The 17,544-nt window shown below is 37.8% G+C and overlaps 1 protein-coding gene across 1 annotated transcript in view; it reads right to left on the reverse strand.

Moving 5' to 3' along the window:
- LOC131151931 (small ribosomal subunit protein mS47) overlaps window positions 1-12,879 on the reverse strand; it is a 66,575-nt gene extending 53,696 nt beyond the window's left edge. Inside the window, exons 1-6 of the mRNA XM_058103435.1 lie at window positions 12,606-12,879; window positions 12,411-12,491; window positions 12,224-12,292; window positions 11,766-11,829; window positions 11,006-11,085; window positions 8,842-8,925 (exon numbers count right to left, since the gene is read on the reverse strand). Of these exons, the coding sequence (XP_057959418.1) occupies window positions 8,842-8,925; window positions 11,006-11,085; window positions 11,766-11,829; window positions 12,224-12,292; window positions 12,411-12,491; window positions 12,606-12,734 (507 nt within the window). The 5' untranslated portion in view covers window positions 12,735-12,879. The remainder of the gene's footprint in view (window positions 1-8,841; window positions 8,926-11,005; window positions 11,086-11,765; window positions 11,830-12,223; window positions 12,293-12,410; window positions 12,492-12,605) is intronic.
- Between the last annotated feature and the right edge of the window lie 4,665 nt (window positions 12,880-17,544).

A 17,544-nucleotide genomic window follows, 5' to 3' on the forward strand; every position in this document is an offset into this window, starting at 1 on the left:
CGTTTTGTTTTTTGTTTTCAATTTCTGTTTCTCCACAGTGAAGAAACAGATCATAAAAACATGTTTGTTTATGTCGTCAGTTTTCTCTTTCTGTTATCAATTTTCAGCCGTTTGCCAAAAAACAGAAAACCATTGTTTTGGCAACCTATTGCCAGAAATTTTTATATCCAGAAATAGTTTTTTTGGATTAAATTATTCATTTAATACACTTTTAAATTAAAATCAAAATTAAATGATCATATGAATTTAAATATAATTGTAAGAAAAATATACATTCATTTCAAAAAATAATAATAAATCCAATTACAAAATACTTTTACTCTTTTTCAATTGTCATGTCCAATAAAACTTTTATTGTAAAGTAAAATTTGAAAGTAGAACAATTAAGTAAAACAATTACAATAAATTTTTATTTTATTATAGTAATTTTTTAATGTGTATTATTTGTAATTTTATTATTTAATCATATAATATTATTTGATTAAAGATGACAATGAGTATTTTTTAATTAAGTTTTTAATTTGTATTAGTTTTATAAATGTTAACCAAACAAGTTTCTAGTTTTTAGTTTTTGTTTCTGGTTTTTGGTTTTCGTTTTTTATTTTTGTTTCCCTAATTTTTGACAATGATACCAAACGGCCCCTTAGTCTCTCACACATAATCTGGATCTCCTCCTGCACCCCCATCCCTTATTTTTTTATCAGTAAAGAAAGTTCATTGAAGGGCATCAATGGGATGCCACCCAAGTACAGAAAGAACAAAGGTACATCAACCACAGTGCAGAGTGTCAAAAAATTCAAGTATTACATGGGTGACACTCAGAAACTCCAGTGTACCAATTAGAAACAGTAGCAATTCAACCATTTTTGACAACACAAAGGGGCCTGATCTGTCGAAAGCTCCCCTGTTTCTTTCACTCCACACTGACCACTAAATTGCAAGGGGAATGAGGAAAAGAGTTTCTTCCTTTCCTTGCTAGTGTGGATACTTTTCCAAGCCCATAAGTCACCCTCCACTGTTCTGGCAGTAACCCACTCCTGCCTAATAAGGGAAATGGCCAGGTTCCAAAAAATTTTAGTCCAGGGGCAATGCAAGAGGATGTGCTCAACTGATTCCACATATTCCAGAAAAAATTAGCACCTATTAACTAGAGGCAGGCTGCAGGCCCCCTTTCTGGAGGTTATCAATGGTTAGAATCCTTCCAGGAGTTGCCCCCCATGTGAAGAAAGCAACCTTTGTGGGGCATTCCAGGGGAAACTACTGCTGGTTTCTGCCTGAAAAGTAAGATATTTATAGGATCTGATGAAAAATTTCCATTTTTGTCCAGGATCCATGTGGGCTTATTGGTAGTGTTCCTAATGATGCATGCTGATTCCATCTCTGATTCCCTAAACTTGTGGAGAAAGATCTCCATTGAGGTTCCCACTTACATCTCTGCAGGCTGACCCCTCACTAACTCAACTACAAAGTACTATCCTCCATTCTCACACCACAGTTGATTCAGGGTTGGCACTCAGTCAGCAGATCAATCATCTGCTCCCCCAGAAAATTAAAGATCACACATTGTCCTTCTCTGTCCTCAAGTCCAAGATCCAGTCTATGAGCTCCTCCTTCCTGCAACCGAAAATCAAAGATCAATAAGTTGTCTTCCTCTGTCCTCTCTAGTCCAACATATTGAGGTCCTCCTTCCTGCAACCATTCTAAGTTGACTGTAAGGTTGCAAATTGCTTAAACTTCTCATGGTTAATTTTGACACTGGAATTGCCTCCCACTAGAGATGGTTCCCCCAACAGATGAACATTCTTCCACAAGCTCTTGGCTGGGACTTCATGAATGATTTCATTCATCCATTCGAAGATTCACTGCATTCCCTACCAGGTTTGCTACCTGCTGAACTGGATCCTCCAATGTAAGATCACCAGGGAGCCCCAATATCCATATCCACAACCTCATTCAAGTGAATTGAAAGTTCCTATCAAGGCAGCCCTGCTCTCCAAGATGAATCATTAAAATACATTCCAAAGGTGCACAATCCCCAATCAAGAACTGATCGCAGATCTTAATCATCAAAAAGGAACACCCATTAGTGGTCCGACCACATCTGACTCCCCTCTCAACAATTTTGCATGCAACAAAGCACCATCTTTAAATTTTACGACCACAACTTTCCCCAATCCTTGAAAAACCGCAGCTCATTTCCTCACTGAACTGGATGAATTGTACCCTCTATGTGGGGAAGAGAGCAAGTCAGCTGCTCACTCAGAAACCAGTCCATCGAATCATTTGGTGACGTTTGGATCCTCCTTTCAGAGGTAGATCGCCCATTTCCACAGCTTGTTGAGTCTTCTTCCTCCCTCATATGGCAGCACAAATCCCCAAAACAACAGCTGCAAATGCTTTAACACCACCAAGAATCTTCACCTACACTAACCCTGGAGACTCACTACCTCCCACCAAAGGTCCCAATGGATTCTTGGGAGAAGCACGAGTCCTCTTCAACTTGCTAGCCTTCCCAAATCACTTGCTGCTGCCATGGTCAACCCATAAAACCCCATCCAATCTCAATCTTCCATAGACAGTACAGCAAGCATGCCTGTAGCCAAAACACTCCTAAAAAACCACTACAGCCCACAGTAACTTGAAAAAATGGAACCTGCAAAACCATAAATGGGCACTCACCACAACTGTGCAAACTCAAGGAACCCTTCAGGAAAGATCAATGTGGGTATGCCCTGTTAGAGGTTATTTATGTCTTTTAGTATTATTATTGAGAGTGTTAGTATGTTAATTTGTGAGAATTAGTAGGGGTATTGTTGTCATAGAATGTATTTAATTTGTTTTAAAAATAGAGGGAGAGACCTATCTTCAAGTTAGGTCATTCATTTTAATCAAATCTTAACATGTTATCAGACTATGATCCAACCTAAACACTATTCCCCTCAGCCATTGCCGTAAAACACCATTCCCGCGGCTGTCCTTCCCAGATCAACCTCCATCCCATATTATTTCACAAAACCAACCATACACCCATAAACAGAACCCCCTGAAGCCTAACGCCATAAAACCCCATCACCAGAGGAGCCCCCACACGCCGGCCAAATGCCAGTAGAGCCGACTCCACACACCGGCGCTTGAGTGAAGTTCCAACTGCTTTTTTCTTTTCTTTTCCTCTGCCATGTTCTGGTTCCTTCTCTAGACTATATTATCAAGCTGTTAGGCCAGTTTTTTGCTCAAAAAATCAAACTTTTTCAAGCATCAGGATATTCCGGTTAATTTCTGTTTAAGGTTTGTGAAGGCTTCTTTGTGAGTTTTTTGGAATCGTGGCAGCGTTCATATGTTCAGTAGTAAAGCTATGGCAGTGCTATCCGTCGGTGAGTTGTTCACCTCAGCCGTGGATGTGTTAGCGCTTCACATATTTGTGATTGTTCCAATTATTGATTGTTCTTCATGTTTTTGGGGCGGTTGCTGATTTGTGAGTGCTGTGGCAGTGCTATATCTGTCGGTGAGTTGTTCACCTCGTCTGTGGTTGTGTCGGTGCTTCACATAGTTTGTGATTGTCCCAATTAGTTTTGATTGTTCTTGTTTTTGGTGTGATTGCTGATTTATGAGTGTTGGGATGGAATCTATGAATCCCAAAAATTTGTTTCCTAAATTGTTGCCACAAATAAAGACTCAAAAGTTGGATGGAAAGAACTATGTTCAATGGTCTACAGTTGTTCGGATTTATTTAGCAAGACTAGGGAAATATGACCACTTGCTCCAATATGATCCTTCTGATGAGAAGAGAAAAGACATATGGGTTCAAGAAGATGCCCTGATTGTTTCCCTTTTATGAAATTTGATGGAGCCACAGATTGCACGGATGTGTATGCATCTAGTTACATGCAAGGAGATTTGGGATTATGTCAAACTTCTTTACTCCAATAACATTACATATATGTATGAATTATCCCAAGAGTACTTTCAGTTACAACAAGGAGATAGGAGCATTGAGATTATTTTAGAGAGATGGAGCGTATTCATGAGGAGCTTAATGTCGTGCAATCTATAACTGCCGAAGTTCGTGAGATGCAGAAGCAAAGGGAGCAGATGATAGTTCTTCATGCTCTAGAAAGCTTAAGACCCGAGTTTGAGGCAGTCCGACCCCAAATACTTAGTAGTGTCGAGCTGCCATCATTTGCTGATGTTTATTCTCATGTCCTTCATGCTTCCTTTAGCACACATTCTCCTGCTCTTGCATCTGGCTTTGAGAGGACAGCCTTTTCTACACAAAGTGATTCTAGTTCTCTACCAAACTACCGCATCGTAGTGGTAGAGACAGACGAGGTAGAGGTACTCTTAGCAAGTGACCTCATTGTGGGCAGAGTAATCATCCTGGTGTGCAGCGTTGGGATCTTCACGGCAGACCTTCACGTGTTGCCAATGCAGCCACCACTGACTTCACACCTTTGGGGGCAGCTTCTCACCTTTGGGTCTGAGTGGGGAGCAACGTACTGTATCCATGTTAGAAGAAAAGTATTCCAAGTTCCAGCAATATCAAGTGTCACAACAAGCTTCTCTTCCCATTGCATCTCTTGCCTAAATAGGTAATCACACAGTATGCCTATCATCCTGTACTTCTCGTCCTAGTCCTTGGGTCATAGATTCTGCTGCCACTAATCATACCACAGGTACACCTAGCTTCTCCATTCTTCAATATCCTGCAAATTTACCTTGTGTTACTCTTACTGATGGATCCACCACTGCAGCCAAGGGATTTGGGACTATAAATCCCACTTCTTCTATTTCTCTTCCTTCGGTTTTATATATTCCCAAGTTTCCTTTCAATCTTATGTTCGTTAGCAAAATTACTAAATTCATGAACTGTTAGGTGACATTCTTCTCTAATTTTGTGGTTATTTAAGATTTGAAGACGAGGAAGACGATTGGTGAAGGGCGTGAAGCTAGTGGACTGTATCACCTTGAGCCGCTATCTCCATCTACCACCTGCACTACTGCTGCCACACCTATCCAAATTCATTGCTGCCTTGGTCATCCTTCATTGGAAAAGTTCAAATGTCTTGTTAAGAGTTTGAGTTTTGTGTTTAGTCTCGATTGCGAATCTTGTTAGTTGGGAAAGCATCATCGTGCTCCTTTCGCTTCCCGGGTCAATAAACGGGCTGCAAGCCCTTTTATTTTAGTTGATTCTGATGTTTGGGATCCTTGTAGGGTTGTGTCTAAGTTGGGTTTCCAATACTTTGTAACCTTTGCAAATGATTATTCAAGAATGACTTGGTTATTTTATTAAAAGATCGTTCTTAGTTAATTCATGTATTTTGTGCCTTTTGTTCTGAAATAAAGACTCGATTTGGCTTGCTAGTTCGAAGACTTCAAAGTGATCATGCCAAAGAGTTTTTCCATGCACAATTCACTACTTATATGACTCAGTTTGGTATTGTTCATCAATCATCACATGCCCACACTCCTCAACAAAATAGGGTTGCAGAGAGGAAAAATAGACATCTTCTTGAAATCACTCGCACCTTACTTTATCAAATGCATGTACCTAAACTGTTTTGGAATGATGTTGCGCTTACTACTGTTATCTGATCAACGAAATTCCCTGCTCCATTTTCTTTCCTAATTCACCTTTGTTTTCTCTTCATCCTCGTATATTTGGGTGTGTGTCATTTGTTCATCAACTAACTCCTAGGGTGGATAAGCTGGATCCTTGTGCTATAAAATGTGTCTTCTGGGCTACTCATATATTCAAAAGGGATATCGTTGTTATAGTCTTGTGCTGCATCGCTTCTTTGTTTCTGCCGATGTTCCCTTCTTTGAGTCTAAACCTTAATACACTCAAACACCGAGCACTTCTGAGCTCAATGAGTCTCTTCTTTTGCCTAATCTCCTATATTTTACGTTGCTGTCCTTGCCCAACCAACCATTTGAGTCTCCATGTAGTTTGAGTCCTTCTCATCGTCTTGATCATCCAAATTTGTGCGTGTATTCACAACAGCGGCTCCAAGGAAGAGTCTCCCCTCTAGCTTCTACTACCACGCTTTGCTTTCCTCATCTGATAATCATACTTCTCATGATGTTGATCCTCCTATTGCTGTTAGGAAAGGTAAACACATATGTACTCAACATCCCATTTCCAACTACGTTTGTTATGACTCCTTATCACCCTCCTATTATTGTTTTGTTATTACTCTATCATTTACTACCCTTCCTAAATCTGTTTCAGAAGCCTTAGCCCATTTTGGATAGAGGGACGCTACAATGGTACGTGGGACTTGGTACCTCTTCCTTCTGACAAGTCTATGGTTGGTTGTTGTAGGGTTTACATTGTGAAAGTCAACCTTGATGATTCTGCAGCTCGTCTAAAGGCCCGTCTTGTTACTAAGGGATAAACTCAAGTGTATGGACATAATTATTCTAACACTTTTTCTCTAGTTGCAAAACTTACATAAGTACGTCTGTTCATCTCCTTGGATACTACTTGTCACTAGCCTCTGCATCAATCAGATGTGAAAAATGCCTTCTTGCATGGTGACCTTGAGGAGGAGGTGATGATGGTAAAGGTATTCAGAGTTTTTCTAACTTTTTCTACAGACTAAGTTTCAGACCAAAGATTTGGGACCGTTGAAATATTTCTTGGGTATAGAAGTACCTAGAACTCATATCGAAACTATTTTGTCAGAGAGGAAGTATGCTCTTGATCTGTTGGATGAAACTAGCTTGCTGGGATCTAAATTGATTGATACAACCATGGATCCTAACAGCAAGTTAGTGTTGGATATGGGTGACTTGCTACCTAATCTTGGACAATACTAGAGACTTGCTAGAAAGTTGAATTATCTCACAGCCACTCGGCCAGATATCTTTTGCAACAAGTGTTGTGAGTCAATTTCTAGATTCTCTGAGGAGTCATTGGGACACAATAATTCGCATCTTGAGATATCTCAAAGGTGCACCCGGGAGAGGTCTTTTATATTGTGATCAGGGTCACACTTGTATCCATGGATATACAGATGCAAATTGGGCTAGATCAACTTTCGATTGTAGATCCACCACCAGGTACTGTATCTTGGTTGGTAGCTATTTCGTTTCTAGGAAGAGTAAGAAACAAACTATGGTGGGAAAGTCAAGGGCTGAATCAGAATATAGAGCTATGGCTCACACTGCTTGTGAACTTGTCTGGTTGAAGAACATGTTGGAAGAATTGGGTATTTCTCATTCTCAACCTATGAATTTGATGTGTGACAATCAAGATGCTCTTTATATTTCCTCCAACCCGGTCTATCATAAGCGGACGAAGCACGTTGAAGTCGATTGCGACTTTGCTCGGGAGAAACTTGTGCAGAAGCTCATTACAACCACTTATGTGAAGTTGGACATGTAGCTTGTTGATCTGTTTAACAAAGCATTGAGGGGTGCTCGTGTTAAATTCATTTGTAACAAGCTAGGAGCATATGACATTTATTCTCCAACTTAAGGGGGAGTGTTAGAGGTTATTTATGTCTTTTAGTATTATTATTGTGTGTGTTAGTATGCTAATTAGTGAGAGTTAGTAAGGGTATTATTGTCATTAGAATGTGAGAGACCTATCTTCAAGTTAGGTCATTCATTTTAATTAAATCTTAACATGCCCATTCTAGGATAAACTTCAAATTCTCTAAAATGACTAGAAAGTCCAGGAGGGTATGCAAACTACGGTTTTAAGAAAGATGCTGCTCTGATGAGGGCAATTAAGTCTGAGATTGAGATCATTCAGCCTTATTAACAGAAAATTCTCCATCTAAAGATTGCCCTAGGAAATTCTTAAATGTTTCTACTAAGCATAATTGTCGGTAGAGAAATTGAGTTGAGAATAGAAAGTGGGGTGATGAGGAAAATGAATTACACAGTGCTTTTGTGTGTGATGATGGATTATTATTGAATGAAATTCCTGCTTCATTTAGAATATTTCTCATGTGCTCAAGATTCCAATGATAGGCTTGGAAGGAATCGCGGCTTTTAATGGCAAAAAGTGTAATATTCATACCTGTAGTAATCAGATTAGGAAAGAAGAGGAAATGGAAGCACATGAGATGGCATTTCACCGGCTTCAATCGTGCGTAAAATGAAGGTAAGTGACAACAATGATGAAGCTCAAGATCTTATGGTGAAGATGGGCTTGAAATTGACTATTCCATGAAGCCAAGATTTAAGCTTCGATTGGCAAGATCATCTGGTGAAGATGGACTTGAAATTGACTGTCCCATGAGGTCAAGATTTAAGATTTGGTTGTGGAAAGTGCAAGAAGAAATAAGGGCAGATAGAGTTGGGAAATTTGATATGCTCCATTAATTATGATGGGAAGGACTTAAGAAAAAGTTTGTCAAGTAGGTTATCTCAATTTTCTGGTTTTCCTTCTTCCTTGTATTTTTGGCCTCAAGGACTCTTCATCCTCTATATTTTACTTCTCTACCTCAATAAAATTTCTTTTACTGCCAAGAAAATGCAATGATGAATCCTCAACACCCTGTTGAGAATATAAGTGGATAATGAGTGTGAGTGTGAGTGTGAGTGTGAGTGTGGGTGCGTGTGTGAGTGTGTGTGTATGTGTGTGTGTGTGTATGTGTGTGTGTGTGTGTGTGTGTGTTGAGCATGCCTGTATACATAAATTGCAAAAGCTTAAAAAAGATAAAGCAAAGCTTTACTCACTTAATGAAAAATTCAATTGAGATATAGCAATGAGAAACAAGAAGGATCAATAACACACACACACACACACACAAAAGAGAAAGAAACAAATAGGGTTGACAATGTGAGGTAACAATGCTAGCATTTTGTAGGATTGTGGCAGCAATCACATACAGTTTTATCAGTTACCACTCGAAACATTCCTGGGAGTGAAATTCCAGCCCCACCCCCCATAGTGACCCCATCCAAGATAGCCACCTATAAAAACGTCACATGATGATCAAAGCCCTCATCACAATTTCCAGTCAATAAATAATCACATTCAACAAAAAAAAAAAAAAAAATAACATTGATGTTTGACGCTAAAGAGGTCCAGAATATCAAGAGATACCAATATCAGTGTCAAGTGTGAATGCCGAAAATAATTTAAGAATGAAATTAGCAATAAATAACGAATTTTGCAGTAATTGAAAAATCAAGGCTGTGTAAAATAATAATAAATAAAAACTAAGAACAAGAGAAATGTCTCATTATCTAATTTATAAACACATTATCAAGATTTTCCCTGTTTTGGTGTCAAGATTCTATATTTATTCATCAAATCATTTCTTAGTTTATAAATATATTGCCAGATTTTCTCCGTTTCAGCGCATGGATTCTATGTTTATTTCATCAATCATGCCAGTTTTATTTTGTGGGCATCTTTCGATAAGATATGAATTTTATATCTATCTTAAATTTTCAGAATCCTGTGTAGTTTTTTCTTTCTTTCTTTCTTTCTTTTCTTTTTGGTAGGAGAAAAGAGAGAAAAAAAATAAAAACAAAAAATGGAGGATAAGACATCCTCCTAATGACAAACAAAAAAATTAATTACAATAAAGTGCCCCTGCAATCCCTGAACCCAAAAGAATGAGCACAAAAGGAAGCAAGAATAAACAACTCTATTAAGGTGAGGGAGTTGTTTCGCCATCTCCTTCTTGTGCTTTCAATGCACATAGTCCAAAATCTCCATAGAACCATCCCTTTCTTACTCTTTCCAAAACCTCTTTGTTGTACCAACAAAAAAGAGTCAATAATCCATGGTAGCACCAATGCCTCATCAAAAATTAAGAAAAGATAGACCCAAAGCTGTTTAGCCACACAAAACTTGAGAAACAAATAGTCATTAGGTATACTCTAAACACGCAGTACGTATATCCAGACCACTAGCCCTTACAAGGCCCCTCACCTACAACAAATCATTACTATTAAGCCTATTAAGACCATGAGTCCACATGAAAGCCCTGATCTGAAAACTTGGCCTTCCAAATAAAATTATTCAAGGGAAAGAAGATGAGTTTGAGGTTTTCAACAACTATGAGAAAAAAGATTTTGTGGTAAAAGAATCAGAAATATCCCCAATCCAAATCCTCAAATCAGTCCTCACTTGAGGAACAAAAGGCATTCTTAACAAAGTGATCCCCAATCCAAATTCTCAAATAAGTCCTCACTTGAGCAACAAGAGGCACTCCTAAAAAAGTAGTCAGAATATTAATCGTGCATCACAAGAGCAAAACTATTAAGTAACAAAAAAACATATAAAAATCCATCAAAGTAGTGTTCATATTGCTTAATATTTTGCCAACTTCCTATGTGTAAATTTAACAGCATTTAACATAATTCCAAATCATCCTTGAAATTCTGACAACTTTTTTTTCCTGTATTCGAAATATAGTACAAAATGATTATAATTTTTTATATCCTCATATGCAACTCTGCCTGTGATGCACTCAATGTCCTAATTTTTTCACACACAGTCGATCCCAAGCCTGGGTAAAGGAGGAGGGTTGCGTTAGGTAGCTGACAGCCAACGTAAAATTTGTCAGATCACTATGATATGAATGAGCCGACCCCACCTAGTGGGACTAAGGCTTGGTTTTGTTGTTGTTGTATCCTCAAATGCCGTAACTTCATTGTGTAGTTACCATTTTTAAGTTCAACAAAAGAATTAGGACTCTAAAACAAGATATACCAGCTGATATATTAATGAATGCAAGTCATATTCAGAATTTCCTTTTAAGTACACCACACTTAGGCAAAGAAATAATGATAATAAAGAAAGAAAGAAACGAAAAACAACCAAGGCTTGTTCTCAACATGAAGATTAGACATCTTCTTGGGTTTGGTTGTAACTAACTAAAAAGTTTTGATTTTCAAATATTCATGCTCAAGGAGCATTAAAAGGATGACAAGAGATGTTTGATGGTCCGAGGAAAACATAAATTTAGCATGAGAAAGCTCAAGAGGTAAGCTTATTTTATATTTTGAATAGAAAGCTTGAGATAGGTTATGCACTCACATGTGGCTTCAAATATGTCCCTAGATGGTATATAAACTTATATAGTGTCGCAAAAAATGTCTTACATTCTTCGACTTTCCCTGCACGCAAAGTTGAGTATAATGTCAGGATCAACACCATTCAGTTTGTACCTGTAAGTCCACAATTATGAATACACAAGCCACTAAGTTTTAACTGCTTCCAAATCAGAAACCAGGCATAACACTGAAAAAAGATACTTAAGTTCACAGTTTACCACAGTATAAGAGTCAGAGTTTTAGTGCATGGGGACTAGCAAACTTTAGTCCAGTTCAAGGCACAAGGCACCGGTACAGGGGCAAAAAAGAAACAAGATCCAACAACAGATTCCCATTCAGATTCTGCAGTGATAAGGTCAACCATAATTCTCCAACCAACTGCGATTGGTACATATATCTTTTTAAAGTAGTAAACTGAATAACTTTGTCTAATCCAGTTGCAAGCTTGGTCTAAGCATGACCAGCACAAACAGTATCCTCTCTAATATCTATTTTCCAGCTGCTCTACCAGCAAGCGCATGAAATTTTCTAATCGGCTGTACTAGAAATAACATGGGAAAATAATAAAAAGGGCAGTTCAAGAAACAACTGAACTCAAATTAAACAGTATGAGAATCATCAAATGCAGTTATTGCATAAACTGTAAATGAACCTATGGGGTTGGTTTATCACCTTTTCCAATTTGAAAAGTCTTGAAATGCTGGATTTTCAAAATTGAAAGAAACAGTGAAAAGGTGACCTACCTTCATTCAGCAAATGATAGAGAGCAACCACATCTCCACCAGCACAGAAAGCCCTGCCAGTGCCCTACAAGAAATTCAAATGGCAGCTTAAGACTGGAAGGATTACCAACGTTGGAACAAGCAAGGGCGCTGTTTTCATTTGAACATTAAATAGAAAATTAATCGCTGAAAAAGAAAGACTTCACAAATTTCAATTTTGAAATATTTCGAAATGCCAAAGAAAACTCCAATGTTTTTTTCTGTTAAAGGAAACAAAATAGCAGAAAGATAAATGTTATACTTTCTTTGTCACATTCATTGTTGAAATCATATTGAATCCTTCGGAAATTCAAAAACACGTCGTGATATTTTCAAAAAAAAAATGCCCACTGAGACAACCTCATTTTTTTTTTTTTTCTTTAAGGATGAAAAAAAAACGAGCAAATTGAAAAAATAACTTTTGAATATCAATGAATTACCTTCATCATGACGAATCCAATGTCTGGGTTTTCTTCCCATGACTCATACAATCTCTTAAGCCGAGCAGCCTGTAGAAATCATTTGGCATTTAGAAACTTCCAATGCTGCATTGGCACGAACTGAAAAAACACGAGGAACATAAATCCAACCAGGAAAGGGAATGGTAATGGAGAGTCAAGAACAAACCATTGATATGGTGAGAGCATTGAGAGCTGAAGGTCTGTTCAGAATAGATGCTCTTGAATTAGCTCTTCCTACTACTAAAACCTGAAAAAGAAGAAATTTTTTAGAAAAGGGTTGATGGGTTCATTTCAAAACTTTCAAAAAAAAAATCAAAAAACAAATGAAAGAGGGAGAGATGGGAATTGTTGAGAAATTTGCCTGGTTTTGGAGATCATCATCTTGAGGGTAGATTGCCTGAGCTTGAGCAGAAAAGCTTCTACCGTGAGAGAGAAAACGAAGTCCCTGACACGAACACCTCACTGGCACCAAAGCTTTTAACCTCTGCATATCTCTCTCTCTCTCTCTCAAGCTTGCTTTGCCGTGGCTCTAGGAGAGTCGGAGACGGCGTGCTGGGTTCTTCCACGGGCGAGCTGCGCAGGGCTGCAGAGTGAAGACCGATAAATTGTATTTTATGAATTTTGAAATTGTCTTTTGTAAATACAATTTCTTTCGAATAAAAGTAAGAATAAAATTCAGTAACAATAAATAAGTTTTGTGAATGTAACACTTGTTACTCACTTTTTGTTTCAATAGAATATCTATTTTAGGAATAAGATAAAATATATTTTAAATTTTAAAAATAAAGAGGATAATTATTTTTTATATATTCATAATTTTTCCATTCAAAATATAATATCAAAGGAATAGAAAACTTTTAAAACAAATTTTTTTTTATTTCTTATTATAAATTTATAAAAGGTGTCATATTATTAGTTTTTTCAATGATAACATTATTTCTTATATAACTAATTTTAATTAATCAATTAAAATTAATTTATTTTTAAAAATGGGCATTTCACAAACCAAACGTAACTTTAATTTTTAAAAATTATCACAAAAGTCCCTAAAATTTAATTTTATTGAGAAAGTGAATATCAATCAACAATTAGTCAATTATTATGTTTATGTGAAAAATAAATAAATAAATTCTACCCTTGATAAAAGGATATTGTTACCTTTTATTCAATTTTGATAGGATATCATATCAATTTAATAAATTAAGTCGAGAAAATTGACAAATTAAGTATGATGTATTGAAAATCAAACTAGTAAATAGACCCCGGATCAAATTTCTCAAATTGACGAGTCCAACCGATCTAATCAATTTGTCTCAACCCATTGACATTAGCATGACAAATTATTTTTTCAAAAAAAAATTAAAAGTGATATACCCAAAAAATATCCTCATTAATAGGGAGACCATAAGTTGACCCACTCATTATAATGATTTCCATAAATGCAAGAAACTCTAGGGGCATAGAAGCTAACCTTGACAAAATACGCTCGTTGATGGAGATGAGAGTTCCTTAAACGAAAAAGGAGGTTCAAGTCCTTACTAGGAGGATTGTTTCACTGAGCAGGTTTGTCTCCTATTCAGGAAATAAGTGTTTGACATTCTTTAAAGTATTATGAAAGGTGGGAGAATTCGAATAGGAAGAAGAGCAAGGTAAGGCTTTCGAATAGCTTAAGCAGTATCTTTGTAACGTCCTGCTTAGATATTCATATAATAAAAGTATAATAAATAAAATAGTCAACACAAACCCGTAGGTAGTGGGGACACCTGTCATGCACAGCAGAACCTAGGCAGCAGTAAATGTAAATCACAACCATCACCCACTAATTCATAATACTAGAGTCTACTACACCTCCAAAATACCGTGTTTATATACTATCTCCAAAACATCAAAATAAACCTAGAATCATACCACAAAAATCTCTTGATCCTAGATCAACACTGACCTTTCTAGCAGGGAAGCCCTACTCACTCAGCAGCGGCCCTGACCCGTTGGTCTTTCCGGGTTTCCTGAAATAATTTAAACTTAGGGTGAGACACCTCTCAGTAAGGGTAGATAAATTAAAATTAGCTGTGTGGCAACATGAATATTTATACTGTAATACATATACCGTACATTTCATATAGCATAAAGCATAAATCGTAATATGGTTAGTTAAACATATAATTTCATACTTCCAAGTAATCATACTAATCATGTATTATCTGATATAATCTATAATACTGAAAACTACTAAAGATGTATAGTTAGCCGATGTCATGTATTACCCCCCATGACGAGTTGTGCAGCCCGAAGGCGGGCCCCGACAATGGTTAGCTGACCACTGCAGAGTCAAAAATGTCTGTAAGTACGATGGGCCCGCCACACCCTGGTCCAGACTGCTAGATGGACGTCTACACTCTACATTGAAAGTCACATCGACTATCCATCTCTCACCCCCGCGTGGGGTGGTTAAAACCAATTTAATCATAGATATCTTATCTATAAGCTACGGTACCATACTCCTAAAACTAAACTAAACTAACATCCGGGTTCTAATAACATATAGTACATAAACATATATTGTTTATCGTAAATCAAATAATAGCATTTCTAAACTTTATATTAACATAATAATTACGGCCTCACACCGAAAACATGAATAAATACGACCTTGCGCCGAATAACATGAGTAAATACGGTCTTGCGCCAAACATCAATTACGGCCTTGCGCCAAACATCAATTACGGCCTTGCGCCGAACATATCATTTATTCTGAAATCATAATGTATTGTGGTTATCATGTTATTCCCGAAAATATTTGTGAACATGCTTTATCTTGTAAATCTAACTTAACATGGTATAATATATATATAAAATAATATTCATGTAACACGAATTGAATGAAACCGTATATTCCGTTCTGAAATCACATTTCTAGTACAATTGCAGTATATTCCCAAACTTACATTTTCTCAATTATACTCACATATAATCATATGCTTTCTGAAAATTATTCTACTATTAAATAATAGTAATTTCAATAGAAAATAACTGTTTTAATTTATCCCCTTACCTAGCAAACTGAAAAGCTCCTCTATAATACTGGTCTTACACCCGTAGGAAACCCTAAGCAGTACCCTAAAAATGATAATTCTCATAACTAAACTTAAGTATTTATTTGAGTACATCATTTCCTTCAACTATAGAAAGACCAAATCTTGAATAAAAAGTCTTACCTTAACTCAGGGATGAATTCCAACGAAGTTCCACCGACGATCCACTCCGGCAGATATGCAGAGAACTTCTCCAAGAGCGTCGTAGTGACTTCAAATCCTCGAACTGGCGGAAATCCAACCTGAAATCGAAGAGAGAAAGGTGGAGAACCGAAGGGAGAAGAGAGAGAGGGTTTTGTGCCGAAAATTATGCTTAAAAATGAAGTTCGGGCTATTTATACACTAACCTTCGTCGACAAGCCACGTCACCTCGTCGACGAGGTCAAGAAGGCTCTTTATCGACAAATTCTCCCCTTTGTCGACGAAATTCAGAGTTGTCCAAAAACCCATCTCGGTATCCTCTCGTCAACGAAACTCACCCTCATCGATGAGGCTCTATGTTATCCTCGTCGACGAATCCCTTGTATTCATCGACGAGTCATTAACCTAAATTCCTCAGTTATTACTCCCAAAGTGCAATGTCGTCGACGAAGTCTGCTGCCTCCTTCTGTTTCTATTTCCATTTCCCTCCCTCTTTATTATTTAAATTCCATTTTTATTCGAGTCATTACAATCTTGGTTCTCCACCCCTTATGACAAAAGCAAAAACTGGAGAAGACCTTTACTTATACCTAGCCTCTACTCAGCACGTGGTAAGTGCAATCCTTGTTCGGGAAGAAGGCAAGCAACACAATCCTATATACTTTACAAGCAAAGTGTTACGAGGAGCAGAGGTCAACTATACTATAATAGAGAAGGCAGCCTTCGCTATCATCTGCGATGCACGAGGTGATTGTGCTAACCAACTTGTCACTAAGGCAAATCCTTCAACGGCCAGAAACCTGAGGAAAGATGATAAGGTGGTCAATTGAGTTGGAGGAATTTGACATCCACTACAAGCCAAAGCCTGTAATTAAAGCTCGGGTCTTAGCTGATTTCATGGTGGAGCAATTCTGGAAAAAGTCAGAGGAGTCAGATGTTTGGGTGTTACACATGGACGGGTCACCCAATGAAGCTGGAGGAGGAGCGGGATTAATCATTACGACCCCAAATGGCTCTAAAATCTTGTATGTGTTACAGTTGGAGCTCACGACAACTAATAACGATACCGAATATGAAGCCTTGTTGGCAGGCCTACGACTATCGGCATCTTTTAGAGTGGACAACTTCGAGTATCAAGCAATTCCCAACTTGTGGTCAAACAGGTAAAAGGTGAATTCAAAGCTACAAATCAAAAGATGAAAAGATATCTAGTGAGGGTGCGGGAATACATCCAAACGTTCCTTCAATTCGACATCCAACACACACCCTGAGTGGTAAATACAAAAGCTGGTGCACTTGCGAAATTAGCCTCAACTTCAAAACCAGATTGGGAGAATGTTGTCTACCTAGAAAGAATAGGGAAACCAACTTACGAGGAGGTTAGCGTTAACGTGGCAATAGTAGAAGAAAATGAAGAAGATTGGAGGACTGTCTTGATACAGTATCTTCGTGAAGGGTCTCTACCAGATGACAGGAAGCAGTTGCTAAGGATAAAATTGAAAGCAGTCAGGTACATACTTGTAGACCAAGAGTTGTACAAGTGATCCTCGACGTTACCTTATTTACAATGCTTAGGTATTAAGGAAGGGGAATACATACTGAGGAAAATTCACGAAGGGATATGCGAGAACCATCTAGCTAGTAGAGCTCTGACCCACAAGGCTCTGCGACAAGGGTTCTATTGGCCCACTATGAGAAAAGACGCGATCGAACTAGTAAAGCGATGCGACGGGTGTCAAAAGTGTGCCAACATACCACAACTACCAACCAGCACGCTATCACCCTTAACAAGTCAGTGTCCCTTCGCCCAATAGGGACTTGACATTCTGGGGTCATTACCATAAGCAGCTGGACAGTGAAAGTTCCTACTGGTGGCCATTCACTACTTCACAAAATAGGTAGAATTTGAAGATCTGTCCTATGTATAGAGTGCAACATCACCAAGTATGTATGGACTTCGGTGATCTGCATATTTAGAATACCTTAGGTCATAGTGACAGATCACGGGAGGCAATTCAACAACAACTGTTTCAAAGCCTTTTGCACTGATCTTGGTATAAAGCTACT

Source organism: Malania oleifera, chromosome 3 (genome assembly GCF_029873635.1).
Source record: "Malania oleifera isolate guangnan ecotype guangnan chromosome 3, ASM2987363v1, whole genome shotgun sequence".
Lineage (NCBI taxonomy): Eukaryota > Viridiplantae > Streptophyta > Magnoliopsida > Santalales > Ximeniaceae > Malania > Malania oleifera.